The sequence below is a fragment of the Saccopteryx bilineata genome, chromosome 9 (genome assembly GCF_036850765.1).
Source record: "Saccopteryx bilineata isolate mSacBil1 chromosome 9, mSacBil1_pri_phased_curated, whole genome shotgun sequence".
Taxonomy (NCBI): Eukaryota; Metazoa; Chordata; class Mammalia; order Chiroptera; family Emballonuridae; genus Saccopteryx; species Saccopteryx bilineata.
Window position 1 is genome coordinate 8,896,487 of NC_089498.1, and position 22,536 is coordinate 8,919,022.

At 55.3% G+C, this 22,536-nt stretch overlaps 1 protein-coding gene across 4 annotated transcripts in view; it reads left to right on the forward strand.

Annotated features, from left to right (window-relative positions):
• The window catches only part of SLC6A2 (solute carrier family 6 member 2), a 58,646-nt gene that overhangs the window by 3,264 nt on the left and 32,846 nt on the right, over positions 1-22,536 (forward strand). Inside the window, exons 1-2 of one of the 4 annotated variants that reach the window (XM_066243596.1) lie at positions 10,855-10,962; positions 11,863-12,178. In XM_066243596.1, coding sequence (XP_066099693.1) covers positions 11,914-12,178 — 265 coding nt within the window. In that variant the 5' untranslated portion in view covers positions 10,855-10,962; positions 11,863-11,913. Of the gene's footprint in view, positions 1-10,854; positions 10,963-11,231; positions 11,353-11,745; positions 11,776-11,862; positions 12,179-22,536 lie in introns of those variants that run through there. The other 3 variants (XM_066243598.1, XM_066243597.1, XM_066243595.1) reach the window with 3 other exon arrangements.

A 22,536-nucleotide genomic window follows, 5' to 3' on the forward strand; every position in this document is an offset into this window, starting at 1 on the left:
CAGCAATATTCGGGGGCACGTTGGGGGGCTGGAGAGCCCCCAAGTTTCATCTTCCACACAACCAGCCATGTCACCTGAGGGCAGGGCGACAGGAGTGGAGTGGGGCAGCTGCCAGCAGGGCGGCGATCTAGATGGAAGATGAGATGCCTCTGCTCTCACAGGCTTGCAGGTGCGGGGCGGAGGGGCTCTGGATGGCAGCCCCTGTCATGCTAGCATTGTCCCCAAATAATCGAGAAGCAATGAAAGGGTTGGCGGGATGCAAATATTTAGGCCAGAGAAAGGGATAGAATTTCTCTCCTTCAGCCCTTGAGTCTCCTGCAGCACATTCACTCGACAACCAGCGGAGGTTGGCACTTGGGCCATGACAGATGGTGGCCCGGGATGGGCGGAGGCTGGTTCCCGGGAAGCGGGATTGTGCGGGGGCCTCTGTGCTCCCCCCGAGAGCGGACGCCCGAGAGTAGACACGGGCTACACACGCGGCTGCCCCCCACCCCGCACTCCCCCTTCCCCAGAGAAATCTCTTGTAACCAAGAGTGAAGACACTGGACAACCTGCCTTGGGGGGCTCCCCACACTGGGGGATGGGCAAGGGGAGGCACATAGGCTCCGGTTTTGGGTAGGGCACAATGAGAATGGGGACCGGGGGGTCCCTGCCAAACGTCAGGTCCTGTGACACCCAGATGAGACCCATTGCCTGCTAACAATCAGGTGCCCTCAGATCATGGGGGGGGGGATGGGGCGACTGGGGCAGCGCTCAGCTCGGCAGGAAAAAGTCAGTTCCCCGGGGCTTTTACTTATAACTTTGTTTGCAGATAGCGAGCCTTTTCCGTCCGGCTCCTTGTCCCGATCTTTTCTGCCTGGAACAATCACATTATTTAATTAGACGAGTGAAGTTACCTTAGATCAATTATACTTTTTTTTTTTTTCTCTGTGTAATTTCCAAAGCTTAATATCTCCATTCAGGCCCAGCCTGGGGGACAGGTTGTCTAGCAGAGTCCTAAACGATTTCAGCCCTTAATTCAATTGTACTTTTACCACAGCCTGGGCAGCGAACATAATTCTTTTATCCCTAAGATGTCTCATTAGCAATAATCTAATAGCACATATTAAAATATAGGTCACCGAGGTGGGCTGCCAAGTGGAAGACTTGTCATAACTTTGAAGGCTGGACAGCTGTCTCCGTGCCCCCAACAGCTCACCACTCCCGTCCTGGGCTTCATTCTAAAACAGTCAACTCAACCAGAACGGTTGACTTTCTGCAGCTCAGGGTTAAGGACTTACCCTGGCTAGGAACTAGAGCTGACATCTGTCGCTGTGAAGAGGGGTGTGTGTGTGGGGGGGGTGTCATTTTCTTGCCAACGTGACGGGGTGGCAAAGATCTCTGAGTTCAGGCATTTGGGGCTGGGGCCCTGGCCTGAACTGAGCCACCAACGTGCAGGGTGACCTGGGGGTACGGCTCTTACACTCTCTGGCCTCAGCTTCCCACCTGCCACCGGGGGGAGGTGGCGGAGTTGGGTCCACCGTTTCCTCGACGCTGCTTGTCTTACTTAGTACACACTCGACATTTCCTTTAAATCAACTCGCTCCTCTTAATTAAATACGTTTGTTTTAAAAAGGAAGCCCAAGGATCAACATGGAAAAATCTCAAGAACACTCGCGGAAAGCTTAGTACAGAATGACACCATTTGTATAAACTGCAAATATGCGCGAAATGATGCTTTCTATTGTTTAGACAGGGCCAACCGAGTGGATGCCACAGAGGTCAGGATGTGATTTCCTCTGGGGAGGAAGAAGGAGATGTTGATGGGGCGGGGCAGGGGGAGGGAGAGTCCACGGGGGACTTCTGTGGTGCTGGTCATTTTTTAATGGCCTTGGCGGTGCTTATATGGGTGTATTTACAAGTTAAAAAGTACGCGATGATCAGTGTACTTCTCTGTGTGTGTTAGGCCTCGTAGACACACACACTCATAAAAGATAATCTTGGGAACACACACACACACACACACATATCTATCTGATGAAAACATACATGCGTACAGGTTGGGAATAATCAGCCTACTCTAAGGATGATGCCTGCCCCGGGGAGGTGGGAAGGGAGAGGAGTGGAACTGAGCAGAGATTCGCAGGTGGTCTCAACCATGTTCTCGTGTCTTAAACCAGCTAGTTGTTTGTTATATAATTGTCTATATTTTTACCTAAGTCTGAACTATTTCATAGTTTTTAAATCCTAAAGTTAAAGGTAATAAATAATGAAACAGCCTTTATGTCACTACTGTAAATCAAAAAGCAGTATCACATGCCATCACTAGACGGTACATGTGAAAATACATGCGATGGGAAGAAAATGCTGTTATTCAAATGTGGGCTGAAGACTCTGTCCCCAGGCCTGGCTTTCTGCTGTTGCAATGACGTGTAAAGGAGAGAGAGGCACTGGAGAGAGATGCACTGCAGACAGGTTAGACCCGACTGAGACTTGCTTCTTCAATAGTCAGGGTCCAAAGGACATGGAAGTGGGGTCGTCCTTTCTCCCTGAAGGATTCAAAGCCATTAAATGCTTGTGAGGCCTGTGAGGTCTTAAACCACCGGCCATCTCATCGACCTGCTGCGCGGCTCCACTTCAGGGAAGGGCGGCGAGGTCCCACTGAGCTCTGTCTGGCACTCCTGGCTTCTGGGTGGTTTGGGGGCATGGGGGGGGGGAGAAGAGGTGTCATCTGGAGTGGGGTGGGTGACCTTGGGCAAGACAAGACATTTAATCACTGTCAGCATTCCTTCTTCAGCCTGTGAAAATGGAGATAATCATAGTGAGGGTTGCATGGCGTCATGCTCAGCGTGACTCCCGGAACCGGCCCAGGCTCAGTGAATGGAAGGACCGCCGAAGGATAGCAAGTATCTGTGCTGTGTCCGGAACCGGCACCGGCTCAGTGAATGGAAGGACCGCCGAAGGATAGCAAGTATCTGTGCTGGGTGCAGCGCGTGCCGCCCACCGCTGAAGTGCTGTGCAGTCACTGCGCAGTCGAGTCTTACAGCCACCCCAGGAGACAGGGACGAGGGTGAGCCCCCTGGAACAGGAGCGGAAACTGAGGCACGCGTCAGCCCAACATGACACAGCTGGTGAGGGACACAGCCAGGGTGGGAAGCCCCAAGCAGTTAGTATGGAGGCTGAGTGTCACTATGTCTGCTCCTCATATGAGGGAGGCCAAGGGGAGGCGGTCTCCTAAGAAATGAGAAAGGGAGGGCGATGGCATTCACCATAGAGAGTGCCCTCAGAGACTCTGCTTTGCATCCCAGGGGCCCCAGGTACAGAAGCAGGAGGGGGCGGGCTTCGCCAGGACGGGACTCAGGCAGGCGCTCTCTGTGCGAGGTCCCCAGAGTGTGGACCACTGCCCCTGCCGCCATCCCCAAGCAGCTGGTCAGATTCAGGTTCCTGGGGACGATGACCAGCTCCTGCGGGAAGCAGTCTCTTCCAGCGTTTGGCCTCCTTGTAGACAAACCTGTCAGGCTTCACGACGATCATGCTGATGAGGATGCAATTCCCATCTCCATCCCCTCCTGCCCGATCCACACGCCTGCTTTGGGGGGCTTCCGGCTGCTCCTGGTACCTCCAGGACCGTCCCTGAGACAGTGAGCACACAGCAGCCTCTCTCCCTTCCGTGCCCTAGAGGGCGCCCGTTCTCGCCTCCCCGAGAAAACGCAGGGCAGCCGGGAAGGGGCTGTGCCTTGTTTTTTGCTAAGTCTGGTCAGAGCAAAAGGGGAGAAGCCACGGCACTGGGAAAGAGGACGCTTAGGTTGGGCAAAGCCAAGTGCAAATCGTTACGGCCACTCTCAACCTGGTTCCGAGCTTACGAAAGGTTAAGTCACCACTACTGGGATTGTTTTATTTAAGCAGGACTTGAACATGCTGCAAAATGTGCAAATTCCTGATTCTCATTGCAGATCTTCCAAATTCAAATTTCTGGGGTGGGGCCCAGCAGCCTGAACTTGAACAATGAGCTAGAATGGCGTGAGCCAGGGAAGGCGAAGAGGCAAAGGTTCTCTAGGAAGAAGCTGTGACCTTCGAGGACAGGACCTCAATTGTTATTACGAAGCCTTGATAAATGGGTCCCTTCCTATGGTGTTACCAAAGCCTTTCCCACTGATTATCTTAACTATTGTAATATACTATCCCCCTTTTACAGGTGGGGAAACTGAGGCTCAGAAGCGCAAGGTCACCTGGCGGATCAATGGTGAAATCAGGCCTTTTTTTTTTTCTTTTAACTCCCCAGGCCACACTCATAATCATCATGGCAACCAGTATTTGCTATTTTATCCCACTCTTGGAATTTGTAAACCTCACTGAAAATTCTGCAGAAGCTCCTGCCTCCCACAGACAGAGAAGTGAAACTTTTGGAAACAAGAAGAAGAAGTAACACATGCGCTATAACCCAGGCACTGTCCTGAGTGCTTTACATGTGGTTTTCATTGGATCCTCTCGAGGAGTCTGTGGAGCAGATACTGTTATCACCACCATTCTACCCATTGTACAGATGAGGAAACTGAGTAGGAGAACTTGGCCAAGATTTCACAGCTAGTAAGTGGTGGAACCAGGATAAACATTCAGGCAAATAGGCTCTGAAGCCTATGCTTTTAGCCCTTGTTCTGCAGGCTGCAGAAAAAGCTGAACTTGGTCAGTTTCCTAGGCTTAGATATCAGAGGCCAGTGAGATAAGCGGGAAAGGGTGGGAAGGTGGCTGTAAGTATCACTTGGGCCCCTGTTTATTACTGGACAAGCCATTGGGAAGTATGTCTTAGGGAATTAAAAAAAAAAGAGCTCAGAGCTTAGCAGGCAGTCATTTTAAAGGATTCAGAGATGGATTTCATGTAAGAATCTGCCAATCCCCTAAAACTATATTTAAAATTCTGTGTACACTTAAGAAGGCAAGCACATGGAGTTATGTACTGTGTTCTTGGGTAGGAGGGAGACCGAACGCTGTGAGAAAGTTAGTTCTCCCCTAATTGAGCTATAGATTCAATGTAATCACAGTTGAAATTCCAAAGGGATTTTTCATGGAACTCGGCAAGCTGGCTGAAATCTGTAGGAAGGAACCTTGCCAAGACATTTCCAAAGAAAAAGAGCTACGCTGTCTTTCCCCCTCGGGTAGGAAAACTTAGTAGAAAGTAGTGTTTGTCTATTTTCCCAGCTTTACTGAGGTACAGTTGACTAATAAAACTGTATATATTTCAAGTGTACTACATGATGATTTGATATCTACGTACATTGTGATACGATTACCATAAGATCTACTCTCTTGGCAACTTTCGAATCTACAATCCAGTACTGTGAACTCTACTCACCATGCTGTACCTTGGACCCCAGAATGCACCCATCTGTTGACTAGACGTTCGTACCTCGAAAGCAAGGTCGATGAAGACAATGTGATATTGCTCAGGCACAGCCAAATAGACCAATGGAGCAGGAAGAAGAGTCCAGAAACAAACCCACGTGTGCAAGGAAACTGGAACTGCAGCGAACTCCACCATCCTGGATGAATCTCCAGAATGTTCCATTCAGCCAAAGAAGTCACAGAACAATATCAGTAGTGTGACTCCTTTTATATGAAGTTCAGCGGACAAAACTAAACAATGTGTTGTTTGGAACGTAGTCACAGGGGATTATGCTGTAAAGAAATGAGAGTTTGCTGACTTCAGGATGATGGTTCCCTTGCAGTAGGGGGTTGGGGTGAAGGGGTACGTGGAGGGAGGGGCCCGTGGGGTCTCGTGGGGGATTGGGAACGCGCTGTTTCTTATTCCGGGAAAGGGGTTCTTGTGAGTTTGTATTATTAACAGTGTTTTAACTGTTCATACATGTTTTGTATACTTTTTCTTATATGTGTGAAATATTACACTGAATTCAAATATGTGAGGTGGATGTGCGTATTTCTGGGAGAGACCTCGTGTCGTCCGCTCATCTAAGGAGTGCCAGGTCTCCTAGCCGAGCACACTGGGGCACGGAGGTGACCGCGGTCCAGCCCCGCTCGGAGATTCCAGCCTGGTCGTTGGCTCTCTCAGAGGGCCAGCTGACTACAGCCCCCTCTTTCCTGGAGAGGGACCCAGGAAAGGACCCAGGTGTGAGTCCTGTCACCATAACTCCCATGATCCTCTTAAGGCCAAAGGCTGTATTTTGGGGGCTAACACGGAGAAGGGAGGGGGCCCTTCTCTTCCAGGAGCCTGCGTCTCTTTGCCTGAGACCCCTCCCTTCCATCTCCTTCCCCAGCTCCTCTGCTGACATACTTCTTGTCTGTCTTTCTTCTTCCCGTGGTCCTTCCCCATCTTGCTGACAGACGCGGCCCTCCCCCCAAAGACCGAAAGCAGCAGAGAGGGATCAGGACCTGGGGTGCTGACTCCCAGCCCCGTGCCCTTTCTGCCACACCACCTGCCACGCCGGTTCTCTTCTCCCCGGGGCCTCTGTCCCTCCTGAATCGCCATCCCACGGGGCCCAGAGGCTCGGCTGGGCTTGCATTAGTGCGTCATCGCAAGGATGCGTTTACACCTTTTGTAAGAAGAAGAGTCACGGCCCATTCCAAGGCTCTGTCCCGAGGGACTGGAAGGGGCATGCCGTCAGCTGGAATGAGGGAGGCAGGAGGAGCAGGTGTGTGGGCGAGTCAGAAGGGGAGGTCAAGAAATCCACCTGGGATGGGATGAGTCCCAGGTGCCTTTGGGACCCACGTAGAGATGTCCAGTCTGTAGCTGGATCCAGGCTGAGGATGTAAATGTGAATGTCAGTGATGGGCAGAAGTTTTTTAATGCTAGCGTCTGACCTTTCGGCAACAAGTTTAGTCCTATCCATCTCTCCTTCCAGTGTCTCTCGTTTCATTCAGAATAAAATCCAAAGTCCTCCCGTGGCTGATACAGATGAGCGAGTAAATTCAACGCAGCCCAGCCATGCCTCGGGGTCCTCACGCGATGGCGGTCAGTTGGGGTAGGAGCTCAGCAGAGGGCAGTCTAAGGACTGAGCCACAGCTGAGTGGGTGGGAAGACTTGACAATCCCCGGAAGCTTTAGAGGGATGTGGATGAAGGAGGCTAATTTCAGCTTATGGGGGTCTTTTATTTAGGGGACTTGTGTGCTATTTGCAATGACCAATGGCCCCAGGGCAGGTCAGCTGCAAGGACATATAGGTCTGTTGCCCCGATCCCAAAAACAAACAAACAAACAAAAAAAAAAAAAACAAGAAAAAGAACGAAGAGAAAGGAAGGAAACAAATATACGAGCATACCTCTCCTCCTCCTGGGCCTCAGTTTCCCCACCAGTGCAATGGGGGTACAAGTTCTGAGCATATCCTCAGGACACATCTAGGACACGGCCCTTTGGACCCCAAATGTCCCCCAGCCCAGCCGCCATGTGTCAGGGTCTTGGCGTCCGTGGGGAGAGGGCCAGAGGTCTGAGAGCACCAGCCATTGCCTTGGCCCATGGCCTGTGTCACCACGTGCCACGGTAAGTGGAAGTGACGCCTCCACAGAGATCACATTAGCTCTGATAACGCTCTAGCCGCCTGCCCACCGCATGCCCTCAGGCCACCTGGAGGGGCAGGATGCAGGGCACAGAGAGAAGCCACATGGCCCCACACTCTCGGAGCGGTGAGCGGGGATTCTGGACTAGAGATGGAGGGAGACGCCTTCCCCTCAGCCCAGCCCCAGCCTGGTGGCCTCCCTGCTGTCTCCCAGAAGTCTCCGAAACCACAAGGTGGGACTCTCAGGACATGCCGATGGGCCCTCTGACTGTGTGTGTGTGTGTGTGTGTGTGTGAGAGAGAGAGAGAGAGAGAGAGAGAGAGAGAGAGACGGGGGCAGGGGGAGGGATGCCTGCTCCATCCCTGTAGCAAACACTCCCAGAGTCCCGCCCACACCCCTCATCATTGTCATTCACCGGCCCTGCCAATGCAGACTGGGCCCACCAGCTTCCTACAGCTAGTCCTTCTGCAGAAAGCTTTCTTCTGGTGACAGAAGTGTGTTCAGCCCACACACCAACCAAGCAGGTGTGCACACTGGGAACAGCCCAAGTGGATCAAACACCCAGCTCCCTCACCCAGGAATGGGACAGCCGTGGCCAGGGTCATACCGTCTTGCACAGGTCCCTAGCAGGACTGACACCAGCCGTCCACAGCTGAAACTGCTCCTTGATGTCCCCTCTACTGGTTTCCTTCCCTTTCCTGCCAAACCTCCCCACTTCTTCACCAGGGCTACCAGGGGCTGCCTCCTCAATAAACTATTGCAATTCAATTCTTTGATCCAGGTTCTGCTTCTGGAAGAATCCAACATTAACCCCCTCAACCAAAGACCCCAAACCCAACCAACAACTGAGATTTCTTAGTGCTTTTTTGTGCATATTTCGGGAACATGGCTAAGTAACAGGACATAGGCACTGTCTTTCTGTTGGCGGGGAAGTCACACAGATAAAAATACAAAGCAGTATAAAGGAGTTGACTCTGTTGTGGGAGGTGGCTATCAGGGAAGGCTTTACAGAGGTGGTGACATCTGAAGTTTTGGAGAATGAATAAGAGTTCTCCAGATAGACAATAGGAAGATGAAAAGTGCATACTAAAAAATCCAGAGGTATCAAAAGGCACAAGTTATCCAGGGAACTATTATTAGAGGTAGAGTATCCCCCATGTTGCTAGAGAACAAAGCATATTTTGGAGGTGGAGAGGGTGTGCAGGAAGAATAAGGAAAGAATGAAAATATCTAGAGATGTAGTTAAATAGGCAGAATCTTGTCTGAATTGCTGAAGGTGTTTAGATATTATCTTTAGAAAGACTGGTAGGTTTTAAAAAATTGTGGGTTATCTTTTTCTGATTGCTCAAGCATCAAATGCTCATTGTTGAAAAGTTGGCAGATAAAAAGAAGTAGAAAGAAGCAAATGAAATGACCTCAAACCGAGAGTTAATTAAATCACATTGATGTGTTGCTGTCTCTTGGCAGACTTTTAAGGGATCAGATGAATTTTAAAAAGAGCTCCGGCTGCCAGTGGATATCGTGTAGCTGGTGAGACACTGGTCATGGGTGACCAGCTGGAGGGCTGTGACAGGTGACAGGGGTCTTCCAAGGGGATGCAGCCACAGTGGGATTGCCAGGGCTTCACAGAGCGTTCAGAGGTGACAGTTTTAGAACCAGCGGATGGGGCGGGGCGTGGACAGGAGGGGAATGTGATTACTAGAGAGAGTCTGTGTTCATCCCTAAACTGGTGGAACGGACAAGGACTGGGAGATGATATCTGGGTTTTCATCTCTCCTGTGTCGCTTCCAACCTGTGGACTTCAGACAGGTCTTTTGAACCCTCAGGGCCACAGGTTCCTGACCTGAAAAATGAACTATGATCCCGTTTCTGTTTTGCTCACAGGTCCACCAAGGTCATCCCTGGGTCAGTGAAGATGAACAGTCTTGATGGGTGGGAGCCGGTGGTCCCAGGCTCTCCTCCTGGAACCTCCGCTCATTCCTTTCCCTGACCTTCTTCCCTCAGTCATCAGCCCCCAGAAGCCCAGAACAGACCCAGCGCCTCACTGGCTTCCCCTTCCTCTCTTCTCTGCATCCTTTGCAGTGGACATTTGTCATCCTGGTCCCTCTGGTGAAAAATGCTCTAAACACTCCCCCTGCAGCCCCATTAATTCATTTATTTTACATCCTAATTGGTGCCTTGGTATGTGTTAGGTGCTAACAATACAATGCACGTAGGACAGTCCAAATCTCTGCCTTCATGGAGCTCATCCACCACCCAAGACGGAGACAAAAAATAAACAAACACAAATTTGGATAGTGACGTCATGAAGGGGATACAATAGGGTGATGTTGTAGAGAGCGAGGGTGTATTTGAGATCGGGCAGAGGAAACAGCAAGCGTAAAGATCCTGGGGTGGGTCTGAGTTTGGAATGTTTAAACGTCAGCAGGCCTGGACTTATCCATACTCATGCCCATCTGCTTAAGTGCTCTCACCTCCAGGAAGCCTTCTTGGATCACCACTCCGACCCTTACCTGCTGGCTCAGGTCCACCCAATTTCCACACCCCCGTGGTCACAACCAATCCTGCCCACACTTGGTTGTGATTGACTCTTTACACACTGAGCTGTTCGCTCTTTGAGGGCAGGGATTCCCATTTCCACGGCCCCGCTAGCCAGCAAGGTTCAGGTATATTACAGGTGATCAGCATCCGTGTGATGAGTGGATAAGTAACCAATAGGCGAATGAGTGAGTGAGTGAATGAATTACAACAGATCTAATGGCTCACCCCTTTACTTGTTCAAATGCCCCCTTCTCAGATTCCCTGACCAAACAGCACCCCCTCTCTTCCCACCCCACCCCCCATTCCCTTTCCGGGCTCTGCCTTTTCCCCAGATAATGTATTTATTTATGTCTCTTGTTTCCCCCCCTCTCCCCCTGACAGAATGTAAACTCCACCATGTCGGGGATTGTTGTGGAGCTTGTTCCCCCATGTGTCCGCAGAGCCTGGGGCAGCGCCTGGGGCACAGCAGACATATGCAGAAGCGAGTGGGTGAAGCGGTGACCTCAGGACTGACTAGACGCGTGAATAATAGTTCTCATCCTCAGAAGCAGAGGTCGCAATCTCCAATGGCTCCCTAGCCTGCTCATAGCCACAGATGCAGGAGTCAGTGCTGGGCTGTGCCCTTTCCACCCAAGCCAGCCAAATAAAACCCACCCCACGGCCTGCCAGCACCGCCTTGCCGTCCTAGGAACTGGGCTGAACGTTCCTGTGCTGTTGATATTGGAACTCGAGCAGGGTAGTTCAAGACGCCCGCCACAGTGACAGAGCTGGTATTGAACCGGGCCATTTGTTCTCTCCAGTCTTCTCCAGCCCCCCCCCCCCCCCCCCGCCCCGCTCAGAAGTCAGAAGCGACTCGGCTCCTAGTTCTGGGAGTCCCTTTCTCTTGCCATGGTCGGAGGCCAGAGCCAGGTGCCCTGAGAGCTGCGTCTAATACCTCGGTGCGTGCTAGAGAGGGGAAGCGGGCCCAGATCCCGCGACTCGCGGGGCGCCGGGCTCCCGCCACCTGCAGAGCCCGCGCCGCGCCCCCGCCCCTCCCCGGCCTCGCTGTCACTCTCCATTAGTGCTAACAGGCTCCAGACGGAGCGGCCCGGCGCTGGGCTAATGCAATCGGCGCGTTACCTGGGGCGCAGGCTACATTACCAGCCTGGCCCCTGCCCAGCGCGGCCAGAACCAGCCAGCCGGCGCCCCGCCGGCCGCCCCGCGCCTCCAGCGCTCGTCGGGCTGTGCCCGAGCGCCACGCGGTGGAAGTTGTCCCTAGCGAGGCGAAGTGAGGCAAGTCCCGGGCGCGCAGGGCGCACGACATCCGAGATCCTGTTGCTGCCGGACATGTGAGTGTGCCCTGCGCGCGGGACCGGGCTAGGTGAGCCGGGGAGACCGGCGAGTTTGGGGCGCGCAGAGCTGGAGTGCCAGCGAGTTTGACGTGCAGAGATGTACGTGTCCCGGGAGACTTCTGGGGCTGTTGGAGGTGGTGCAGACCCGAGCTGGGGGGAGAAGGCAGCCCTCTACACCGGGCGGGTCGCTGCCTGGGAAACCCTGGCTTCGCAAACCTCGTCGTTTAAGACCGGGAAGGAGCGGTCAAATGAGGGAAGGGCTGCCAGGTCCCGAGCTGAATCTACGGGGTGGGCGGGAGCGGTCTCCGCCTCTAAGTTCCGTCACAAGCCGGCGCGCCACTACCTCTGTTTCCAAATTGTTCCAACAGACACACGCCCTTTTCTGGGAACCCTGCGTCTGTTCAGCGCGCGCTGACCGAGGTATCCCCGGCGATCTCGGGCGATTCCTGGAGGCACGACCAGAGCGGAATGGCCCAGTGACCGTATCTTTTCCTTTAATCCAAACAGAGCTCCGGCGTGTTCCCAGTACCGCTGACGTCCCTCCCGCCAGCCGCACCCATGCTTCTGGCGCGGATGAACCCGCAGGTGCAGCCCGAGGCGGACCCAGAGTCCGCGCAGCCCCTGCGGCCGCGCAAAGCGGCGGAGCTGTTGGTGGTGAAAGAGCGCAACGGGGTCCAGTGCCTCCTGGCGTCCCGCGGGAGCGACGAGCAGCCCCGGGAGACCTGGGGCAAGAAGATCGACTTCCTGCTGTCGGTGGTCGGCTTCGCGGTGGACCTGGCCAACGTGTGGCGCTTCCCCTACCTCTGCTACAAGAACGGCGGCGGTGAGCCCCCCTGATGGGCGGGGGGTTTGGATTTGGGAGGCTACCTGCCACCTGGGAGAGGAGCTGGGATACACACGAAGGAGCGGGATCACACTGGCAAGTCTGGGGTGCAGGAAGGGACTGGACAGGGCGCAGGGAGAAAGCGCGCGTCCCTGGTGGAAGAGGGAAATTGAGGTATGAACTTGGACAGTGATAGGCACATAGGTGGAGGGAGGGAATCCGGCACCAGGCTGGGTGAGGACCTCTGACTTTTCATGGTTCACAGGGAGGGAGGGAGAGATTTGGAGAGCTCTGGAAACGGTGGCAGGAGTGCACAAGAGGTGACAACCTGGCACACAGTGTCCCTAAACCAGCACTCCAAGCTTGATAGAGGATTTGGGCTTCCTGAAGGCACTTGGGAAGCCCTGCGCTCTTGGGACAGAGACACAGAGAGAAGCTGGTGTCAGAGAGAACCCCACCTGCAGTTGCTGAGGTTTTGCTGGAGGATCTGGTCCGGAGGGCACAGCCTAGGAGAGACTGACCAGGAGATCCCAAGAACTGGCCTGATCCTGGAGGCAGGAGGCCTGGCGAATTGAGACAGAGCCTCCACCTGCTGGGGTCCAGGCCACACAGCAGGGTGGAGGGGGACAGGGTCCTGGAAATAGCAGCCAGGCTCTCTCCTTCCTGGTCCTGCTGGGTGACATGCCTCCTTGCCCTGGGATGAGAGCCTAGGGACCAGCTACAGCCCAACCTGGAGGCAGAGCCCTGGGGGAAGCAGCCCAGGGGGAAGCAGCCCAGGGGATAGGCTACTGGGTCCTAAAGCCCTCACTCATTTCTCAGGACCTGTGCTCCTGGGGGCCCAAACCACTCAGCCCCACCCCTTTGGCTGAGATGAGCTAAGGGGCCCTGAAGAGAGCCCTGGGGAAAATTATCTAGAGGCAGAAGTAGGTGAAGGGGGCCCAGTTCTGGAAACCTCTCCACGCCCTGGACCATACTGCTTGGCAGGGACTCTGGCTCCGGACTCCAGGGGGTCAGAGGGTTTGGAACTGGGCGTGGGGACCCGAGACCCAGCTGTTTGTATAATACAGTGTATAATAGACACTTGCTTCGAGCTTTGGGTGAGAAATGGGATAAAGGGTTCAGACAGAGGTGACTTTTCCACGTTTGGCTGTTGCAGCTTCTCAAGGGCTTCAGGTCAGGTTTAAATATTCTGGCTCTTCAGACCCAAGAAGGTAGGAAATACAGATTCGATGTTATTTAATGGGGAGGTGATGAACAGCCAGACTAAGAGGCCCTAGGTAGGCCGTGCCATCCAGCATGTCCTCAGTGGCCATAGGAAACTGCCGGTGCGAGATAGCAGAAGGCTCCATCAATAAGCAGCGATATTGAACAGGTTCTTCTCAGTGTGAGGCCCAAAGCTAGGCTCTTCTGCGGTCACCCAGGGATTAAGCACCCTGTGTGCCTGCCAAGAGCGCTAGTCACCTGGGGGCTCCATTGCCACACGCCACCAGTCATTTTCATTGTTTTAAGACTAAGTGTTGAAACCGAAAGCGTCCCAGATGGCCAGTTGGACTCATCAGCTAGATGGATACCTGGAGCTTTCACCAGCACCGCGTGTGCACCTGGCCATTGCCACCAGCACAGATAGGGAGTGCCTGCTCTGTGCAAGGCGACATAGCAGGTGCTTAGGGCACAGAACGGAGCAAATCTGTCCATGGTTCTGGCCTTTAAGCCAAGTTGTCCGGAAGCCTCCCCGCTTGGGCTTGCTAGCCCTGCACACAGCCCACCCCAAGTTGTCTGGTCATTTGCCTCTTCGTGGGCCTGTCTCCTGAGAAAGCTGGGGCACCGGGAAAGCCGAGACTGTGGTTTTTCATCCCTGTATTTCTAATGCCCAAGATAAGGCGTAGATCCTAGGAATGTGGCAGAAGGTGCCCAAGAAGTTTCTGCGGAACGAACACCTTCGTGAAGTGGCCTGAGCCCTCAGAGACTTAGTGCGTCTCCAGAAATGGCAGAGCCCCTGGTGGTAGCTAACAAGTGAGGCACATACGCTGTGGGGTAGGGGTAGAGGGAGTGTCTGGCAGCCGGGAGATCAGGAGCCTGGATTCTGACTTCCAGCTGTGTGACTTTGGGTGACTCTGTTTGCCTCGGTTTCCTCATCTGTCAAATGGAAATAACTGTGTTCAGCTCAGAGGCTTGTTGTGAGGACTGAATGTGCCCATGGGGAGCCTGGCACGGAGGATTGGGGGACCTGGCACGGAGGATGGCCTTCTACAGGCGACTGCTGCTCCGCTCAACATTGTCATGATAACAACCTGTGAAAGGGATGGGGGAGGTGACAAGGGCTCTCAAGGCCTGAGGAGGGGCTGCTTGGGGAAGACTGGAGGCCCTGGGCTGCGGTGGAGCTCAGTTCCTTGGGATGCGGAGGGATGGACAAGCCTGGAGGGAGAAAAGGAGATATGCTTGTTGTTCCAGAATGCACGTGGGGTCACCTGAGAGACTGTGAGTGCGGGCTGAAGGGCAGGCTGGGAGAGATAAGGGTGGAGAGGCAAGTTGAGGCCCAGCCGCGGAGAACCTGGACACCAGAGGCGGGGAAGTCTTGCCAGTGAATTCCCATTTCTGTAGGGTGTCCATGAATTCCCATTTCTGTAGGGTGTCCATGAATTCCCATTTCTGTAGGGTGTCCATGAATTCCCATTTCTGTAGGGTGTCCATGGTCGGCGCAACGCAGCAGGTCAGCCCCACCTCAGAGTCGGAGGCAGCTCCTTTTCTAACTCCCTCCTCACCCCGCGGGGGGATGCCCAGTGGGACCCTTCTGGGCTCCATCCCTGCTGAGACCTCCAGGTTGCTCCTGGTACATCAGTTCTCATCCAGTCATTTTGAAGCTAGCCCCAGAGATGGGCCCGAGGGCTGGCGGATGGGGATCCCGGCTTTGTGGAAGCAGCTAAAAGGCTGGAGTTTGAACCCCAGCTCTGTTACCCTGGGCATGGCAGAGTCCTTCTCTGATCCCATGTTCCCTGCTGCAGCGGGAGGTAAGCTGAGGTGACCCCTAAGCTCTGTCAAGCCAGGACTCACCTCTGCCCTGCTATTTGACAGCCCGTGTGTTCTTCTGGTGCCAGAATTAACACGGTGACCTCCAAGTCTAGTCTTTCATGCTGTCCCAGATCGGAGGCTGTTTTGAAGCGATGAAGGTGCTGATAGTTTAGGCCCCTGGCTAATGTCTCCTGAACGAAGGGTTGGGAAAGGTCATCTGCCCATAGGCCAGCTGCTGGGGTACATGGGTGTGGGAGGCTTCCGGTGGGGAAAGCCAGTCTCGAAAATCCCAGGGCTTTATTCAGAACCTTCTCAAACCGGGAGGCGATGCCAGGCAGTGAGGCCATTTCCAGGGTTCCGGACTCCCCGATGCACCTGTGTTCTTGGGCCTGGCAGGGTGCTGGTTCCCAGGGAGTGGGCCCCATGCTGCCTCCCTGCCGGGGGAGATGCCACTGTGAATGGTCCTTTGCAAATGGCTGCTTCTATTTGAGACGTGTCATGCTGAGGCAGCTCTTTGGGTTCAGACAGTCCTGGGTTTGAATTCAGGCCTGACGTTTCCAGAAAGTGCGGTCCCTGCACCTCAGTTTCCCTGTGCATAAAAGGAGAATGGCTGTACCTTCCTGCAGGGTGACGTGATGTTACAGAAAATGTGTGCAAAGCACTTGAAACAGTGCCCAGCGCATCATAGGAGCTCAGTAATGGAGTCGTTACTGTTATTGCTATTAGTCAGTGATTGCTGACCGCAGGCTAGACCCAGGAATAGTTCAGGGTCCTGGTTTTGGAGGGAGCAGAGCTGACTCTGAGAGGAAATTGATGAGGGGAAGTCAATGGAAGTAGTCACGCGTGGGCCCGGGGACTGGAGAATGGAGAGACCTGGGTGTCGCTCTGTGTTCCAGCAGCTGACCTTGTCTCCCTGTGGTTTCCTCCCCTGGAGAAGGGGCTTAACATTCTCCTCACAGTCATGGCACCCAAGTGGGGTCCCATGTGCCTCTGGGTCCCAAATGGGGTCCCCCCTTCTCCAGGTAAGCTCTAGAGCTGAGGTACCCACGACCCTTGAGGGACTCCCTTGGCCACAATAGCTGGGTCTTTGAGGCTGGGTTAGGAGGGGGTGGCTGGGACAGAGGGCAGGAGTTGGCAAACTTCGTGCCCGCACATCTGGCCTGGCTCTAAGGGTGCTGTCTACACCCTAAGCTTGGGAAGCCAAGTTCAGCTCAGATGTCCATGAGCCAGCCAGCGGGTGTGACATTTCGGCTGACAAGTTTGCAGGAAGGAGGCACTCACTGGGGGCTGAAGTGGAGACGTTTGGGCTGAGGTCATCAGCATGATTTGGCCCATTACTCTGAGCTGGCCGGAAGATCTACATAGGGGCCGTGTCCAGCAAGACAGGATTTCACAGCGATGAATGTTATACCCTGCCCTGCGGTCCCCAGTCCAACTTCCTAAGTAGGGATTAGGTCACTGAGACTCTCTGGGAGGTGTTCCTGGCTTGCGTTCCTCTCGGTCACCTGGCCTAAGCATGAGTGGAGGACCCAGGGCTCTCATCAGCTGTGTGTAAGTCATGGCTGGCATCCACTTATTTAACCAAAAAAGCATTTACAAAGTGCCCATCACATGCCAGGAACATCAAGATGAGCAAAAGGTAATTCTTGCTTACCTTTAGGGAGCCCATAGTCTGTGGTAAATGACCTAAAAGTTAATGTCGGTGTAGATCTTATTACTGGAGGTATTACATCCCAAACGAGGGAGGTGAGGTCCTCCTCTGTTCTTTGTGGGTTGTGTTTTCCTGTCATGTAATTCTGAGCGTCCCAGACTCCTTCTAGTTTGTTTCTTTTAAAGAGACCAGGACAGAGGAGGTGGGAGAGCAGAACCTTCGAACAGCCATAGGGGAAGCCCCACTTTATTAATCAAAATCTGGTGCAGACCCTGCAAAGTCGACAGCAGAGGGGGGGTTGTCACCCGCAGAAGGGTGGCCCCAACACTCATTTCCCCGGGTCCCACCCCATTGCCCTCCTTAGAGGAGGGGTGTGGGGGGTCCAGACACGCCAGCTGTCCTTCTGTGTGGCGTTCCTTCTTAGAGCAGCAGGAACTTGTGTGGAGGCTCCTGGCTGGTCCCAGTCAAGTGGGGGCGGCGGTACCAGACCCCACGTTGTCACCTGTGCTTCTGACTAACCAGCTGTCAGTCAGAACTCTCCACCATCCTGTCCTCAGATTCGGTCATTTGCTCCAACAGCTCAAGGAACCCCGGGAAACACGTGTTCACGTTCACCTGTTTGTTAGAAAGGTTGCAGGTGAGCAGCCAGATACAGAGGTGCATAGGGCGAGGTCTGGAAGAACCCAAGGCACGGGAGCTGCTGCTCCCAGGGAGCTGGGCTGCGCCAACTGCTGGCGCCTGAGCGTGTTCACCCACCTGGGCGTTCTCCAAACTCTGCAGTTCGGGGAAGGGGGGGGTGTGGCGGCCCCGTCACCGAGGCCTGGCCAAGTACTAACTCTGTCGTCAGCCCTGCTCTGTCCCCACAGGATGTGAGGCGGGGGGGGGGGGGGGGGGGGCAGCTGACAGCTCCTAACTTCTCACTGTGGCCTGGTCTTTCTGGTGACTAATCGTCACCCAGGAGCCCACCAAGTGACTTCACTTCGATTCCAAGGAATTTAGGGGCTCTGCGTCAGACGCTTTCATTATCCCCATCACTCGGGAGATGAGAAGGATTTCAGGAGTTCTGTGTCGGTAACGCAGAGAACAAATAAACATCTTTCTCATTATGTCACGGGGGCCCTGCCCTGGGTTGTGGAGAGCCCCGTTCTGTCCCCCTCCTCTCCTCACTGGGGTCAGGGCTGAGCAGGCCTGCCCACCCGGAACACTGCCTCCCACCCCCAGTCACGCTGCGGGTGATGGGGCTTCGGGAGTCCTGCCCGGGCCCCCCACCCCCACTGGGTCTGTGTGGGCCTTTCACCTGGTCCCCCCTTCTGTAACACGGACTGGATGGGACACTGGCTCCACCCCAGCCTGAGGGGAGGCCGGGCCGCTGTCTGCAGACTGTGCACCGAGCTCAGACGTGAGGGCACAGGAGTCCTGGCCGGCTTGGCCTGGGCTGAGGTGGGGAAAACGGGGCTCCCCTGTGCTTACCACTTTCCAGGGCAGAGCAGCGAGAGCTGAGGGCTCCAAGCTTGGACTTGACCCTGCCACCACTGCAAAGGTCTAGTTACCAAGGGAGGACGATAGCCCGTGTCTCACGAGCAGCTGCAGCCTGATGTGTCCTCTTGAATTCTGTGGACACGTGCAGTGTGGACCTCAGTGTGTGCCCGTGGCCCCGGCCCGCAGGGGCCCCGCCGGCCTGCTGGGAGCAGCTGTGTCCTCCATTGTTGTCTTACTGTCCTCTGCACTTGACATTCACTGTGCCCTGGGGAGGTCTGGGGAGGAGGGACAGACCCAGCTCCCCTGGGCACCGACCGAGATTTTGTGGGGACTTGGGTGAAAGGTACGGGAAGCAAGAGCCCGGTTCTGTGGGGTTTCGTCCTCAGCACATCGGGGTGTGGCTGGAGTTCAGTGTGTGGAGCCAGGCCCTCGACAGTCTGGGGAGCTGGTCCGGCGAGGTCTCAGGGGACCCTCCTCCTCTGCCTGCAGCCCCTCCCTGGCCACACCTCTCCTGCTCCCCTCAGCTCCCCCCAGCCTGGGCCATACTGCCTCCTGCTGCGCCCCCTCCTGCAGGCATTCCCGCCCCTTTCCTGGGGTCCTCCTCACCCACCTAGGGTCTGCTCCAGCACACCCCACCCAGAACTTGGAAACCAGTGGGCTTCCCTTCCTGGGGGCTCGGCATTTGCACAGAGGATGCCAGAAGCCCTCTGTGACCAGGAGGGTTCCTCGCTTATAGTGGGGTTCAGGCAGTGTGTGCTGGACTAGAGGTGATGGGCAGACTCTGTCCTTACTGAATTCATCCAGAGGTCACCAGTCAGAGTCCTTGTCACAGTTAGCAGCTGTTTTCCTCGTGCATTTATGTGAGCATGTCAGTGTGCAGAAGTATGTGTCCTTGGGCATGAGTAGGTACAGGTGTGCATTCATGCACTTGTCTGCGTGTTGGGGACTCCCAGGAGCTGAGACTCTCTGGGGGGTCTGTGCCCAGCCTGTGTTCCTCTCGGTCACCTGGCACCTGCGCCCACCCTGTGTTCCTCTCGGTCACCCGGCACCTGTGCCCAGGCCATGTTCCTCTCGGTCACCCGGCACCTGTGCCCAGGCCATGTTCCTCTCGGTCACCCGGCTCCTGTGCCCAGGCCATGTTCCTCTCGGTCACCCGGCACCTGTGCCCACCCTGTGTTCCTCTCGGTCACCCGGCTCCCGCGCCCAGCCTGTGTTCCTCTCGGTCACCCGGCTCCTGTGCCCACCCTGTGTTCCTCTCGGTCACCCGGCACCTGTGCCCAGCCTGTGTTCCTCTCGGTCACCCGGCTCCTGTGCCCACCCTGTGTTCCTCTCGGTCACCCGGCTCCTGTGCCCACCCTGTGTTCCTCTCGGTCACCCGGCTCCTGTGCCCAGCCTGTGTTCCTCTCGGTCACCCGGCTCCCGCGCCCAGCCTGTGTTCCTCTCGGTCACCCGGCACCTGTGCCCAGGCCATGTTCCTCTCGGTCACCCGGCTCCTGCGCCCACCCTGTGTTCCTCTCGGTCACCCGGCACCTGCACCCACCCTGTGTTCCTCTCGGTCACCCGGCACCTGCACAGCCGAGCACCCAGAGAGCCAGGATAGAGTCTGTCGGCTCTCAGGCCCCGGGTGAGGCTGGTGGCGGCAGGCACCCCCACGCGGGGCCTACAGCAGGGCGGTGGGAAGTGGCAGCTACAGGCCTTGCAAGGCAGTCACCTCTAGAGAGTGAGCCTGCAGTCCAGCCTCAGTTTCCCGGGAGCTGCTGCAGGGCTGTTTCCGAGAGAGGCATCCTCAGCTGACCTGTCAGCCCTGAAGCCCCTTTCTGACTCTCAGCTCTGCCCCGGGCTTCCTCCAGATCTTTCTGCAAGGGGGCGTGGGCCAGCTTGCTGCTCGGTGTCCTTGTCCAGAAACAGACCCACGGGCTGCCGGGCAGCTTTCTGGTTTCCATTCATACTTGGCCGTTTCATCATCCTCGCGCGTTCTCGGCCCGTTTCCACCTGGAGCCTTGGCCGGCCCACATGCCCTCGGAGAGGAGGGCCTCAGGCTTGTGCAGACCTGTCGTTTCCCTGCCTTGGCTGGGACTACCGGCCGGCACACGAGGGATGCACTTCAGCTGGAACCATTTACAAACCCGTTGGCCGTGCTCCCCAGAGTTTCAGGGCTGAGAAAACTGACCGTTGTGAGACGCCTGGTTAATTGGCTGATGTTGGCTTTTTCTTCCTTCCTTGTGGAAAGAACGTGGCCTGGCCCCAGTGCCAAGACCTGAGCTGCGACTCCTGGCTCTCCCTTCCCCGCAGTCTCCTGGGCCACTGACTTCCAACGTCTGGCCCCTTAGACAGTTCAATCCATGTATTTTTCCTACATCCTGGCTCCAGGCCCCCAGCGGGCGTAATGAGGCGGCCATAAAGCAGAACGGGGCTCAGACAGATCCAGGTTGGAAGCCAACCTGCATCCTTACTAGTTTGGACAAGCACCTTGACCTTTCTCAGCCTGGCTTTCATCAGCTAAGGGGGATTAGCGGTAATGATCTCTCGGGGATGTTTCCAGATGAATAATGATGTCAGAGCTTACGTGTGTGGCTTGGCAGGTACTGATGCTCCATGAATGGTCCTTGTTGTTTTCACCAAGCCCACCGCCGCCACCGCCGCCTACCTCCGTTAGCATCACCAGCTTCACAACCCTCACCCCCCGTCACCGCCAGCAGCTCGGGCAGAGGTGGTTCAGGCACCAGACCAGCCCTCTCCGTGTGGGAGAGAGAAAGGGGTGGACAGTGAAGGCAGGAAACGTGGAGAGGGAGACCCTGCCTTTCATCTAGGCTGGAATATTCTGGAATCTGCAGAATACACTGAGCAGGGCTCTGGAGCTCCGGCATTCCTGGGTCTGAATCCCAGATCCATCACTTACCCGCTGGGTGAGCGTGGTCACGACACACAATTCCTCCTCAGTTCCCTCCTCTGTAGAATGAGTGTAGCAGACGCTACATCAGGCGATCTCTGGGGAGGGCAGATGGGCTCCCAGGTGTCCGGAGCCCAGAGCCCTGCCGGATACACAGGCCGAGCTCACTTCCCAGTGGTATCCTCCCCACTGCCCACCCTGCCCGTCCCTCTCCTGCTCCAGGGAGAACCGGGTCTCAGAGCCCTGGGGACAACACTTCATCCTTTGTCCCCAGTAGACGTGTCTTTCCTGGGAAGGAAGTGGAGAACTGACAGTCTGAGGAGCTGGGGGAATTCCACTCTGGGTGTCAGGTGAGGGCCACGGCTCTCGGCGAGCTTGGAGCCTCAGTTTTCACATCTGTCAAGTGGAGGTGGTATGAACCTTTGCATGTCCAGGTTGTTGTGAAGTTTGAATGAGACATTGTATGCGAAGTCCCCCAGAACACAGCAGGGGACATTATCTTGCTAACGTTGCCATTGTGAACTATTTCCCATTTCTGCACTTCCCTGGTGTGGACAGGCCAGAGAGTGTTTGGTTTCCAAGGTTACGGCGTCTCAGCCAAAGGCCAACGGCGGGAAGAGTATACATCTGACCTGGCCACATCTGGCCACGTCAGAAAAAGGAGCTGGCCTTCTGCATTGGTCAGGCCCGTGGCCCGGCTGATGGGCATGTGTCCCAGTGAGTCACTTTGCACAGTCAGCGTCCGCTAAGCTCCCCCAGGCTGCTGGGCACACCGAGAATGATCTCTGGCACTCAGATGTGTCTAATTCCGCCAGGCACTCTCCCCGGGATCAGTCGCTGCCCATGGCTCAGGGCCTCCTCTAGTCTCTGCGATGCTCTGAGTGGGCACCTTCGCTGGCCACAGACTTGAACCTCTGGCTTCTTTATTCCAACATCTGTTTTCCTTCAACTGCCCTCATTCGAATCCTCCTTCTGTCCCTTACCAGGGGTGCAAACAGGACAGATGAGGTCTTTCTCTGCCCTCAGTTTCCCCCAGGGGGACGTAGGACCCTGTCTGCTTATGTTGTGAGACTAAGAAGACTCCAGTGAGACTGTTTGGGAAAGCCCATGTGACATTAGGAAGATTGAGATATGAGCAAAATGAGAAACTCAATCATGTGTCACTTTGGGCACTCACTGTCCCTCCCTCTCTGGTCTCAATGTTCTTACCTATACAAGGAAGGGTGTGGGCCATTTGCCTTCCCCAGAGAGAGGGGTCAGGAAAGGAGAGGTCTGTGTCTAGGTAAGTTCGGTGCGGACTCCTCCTGGTGCTTCTCAGTGTGTGCCTGT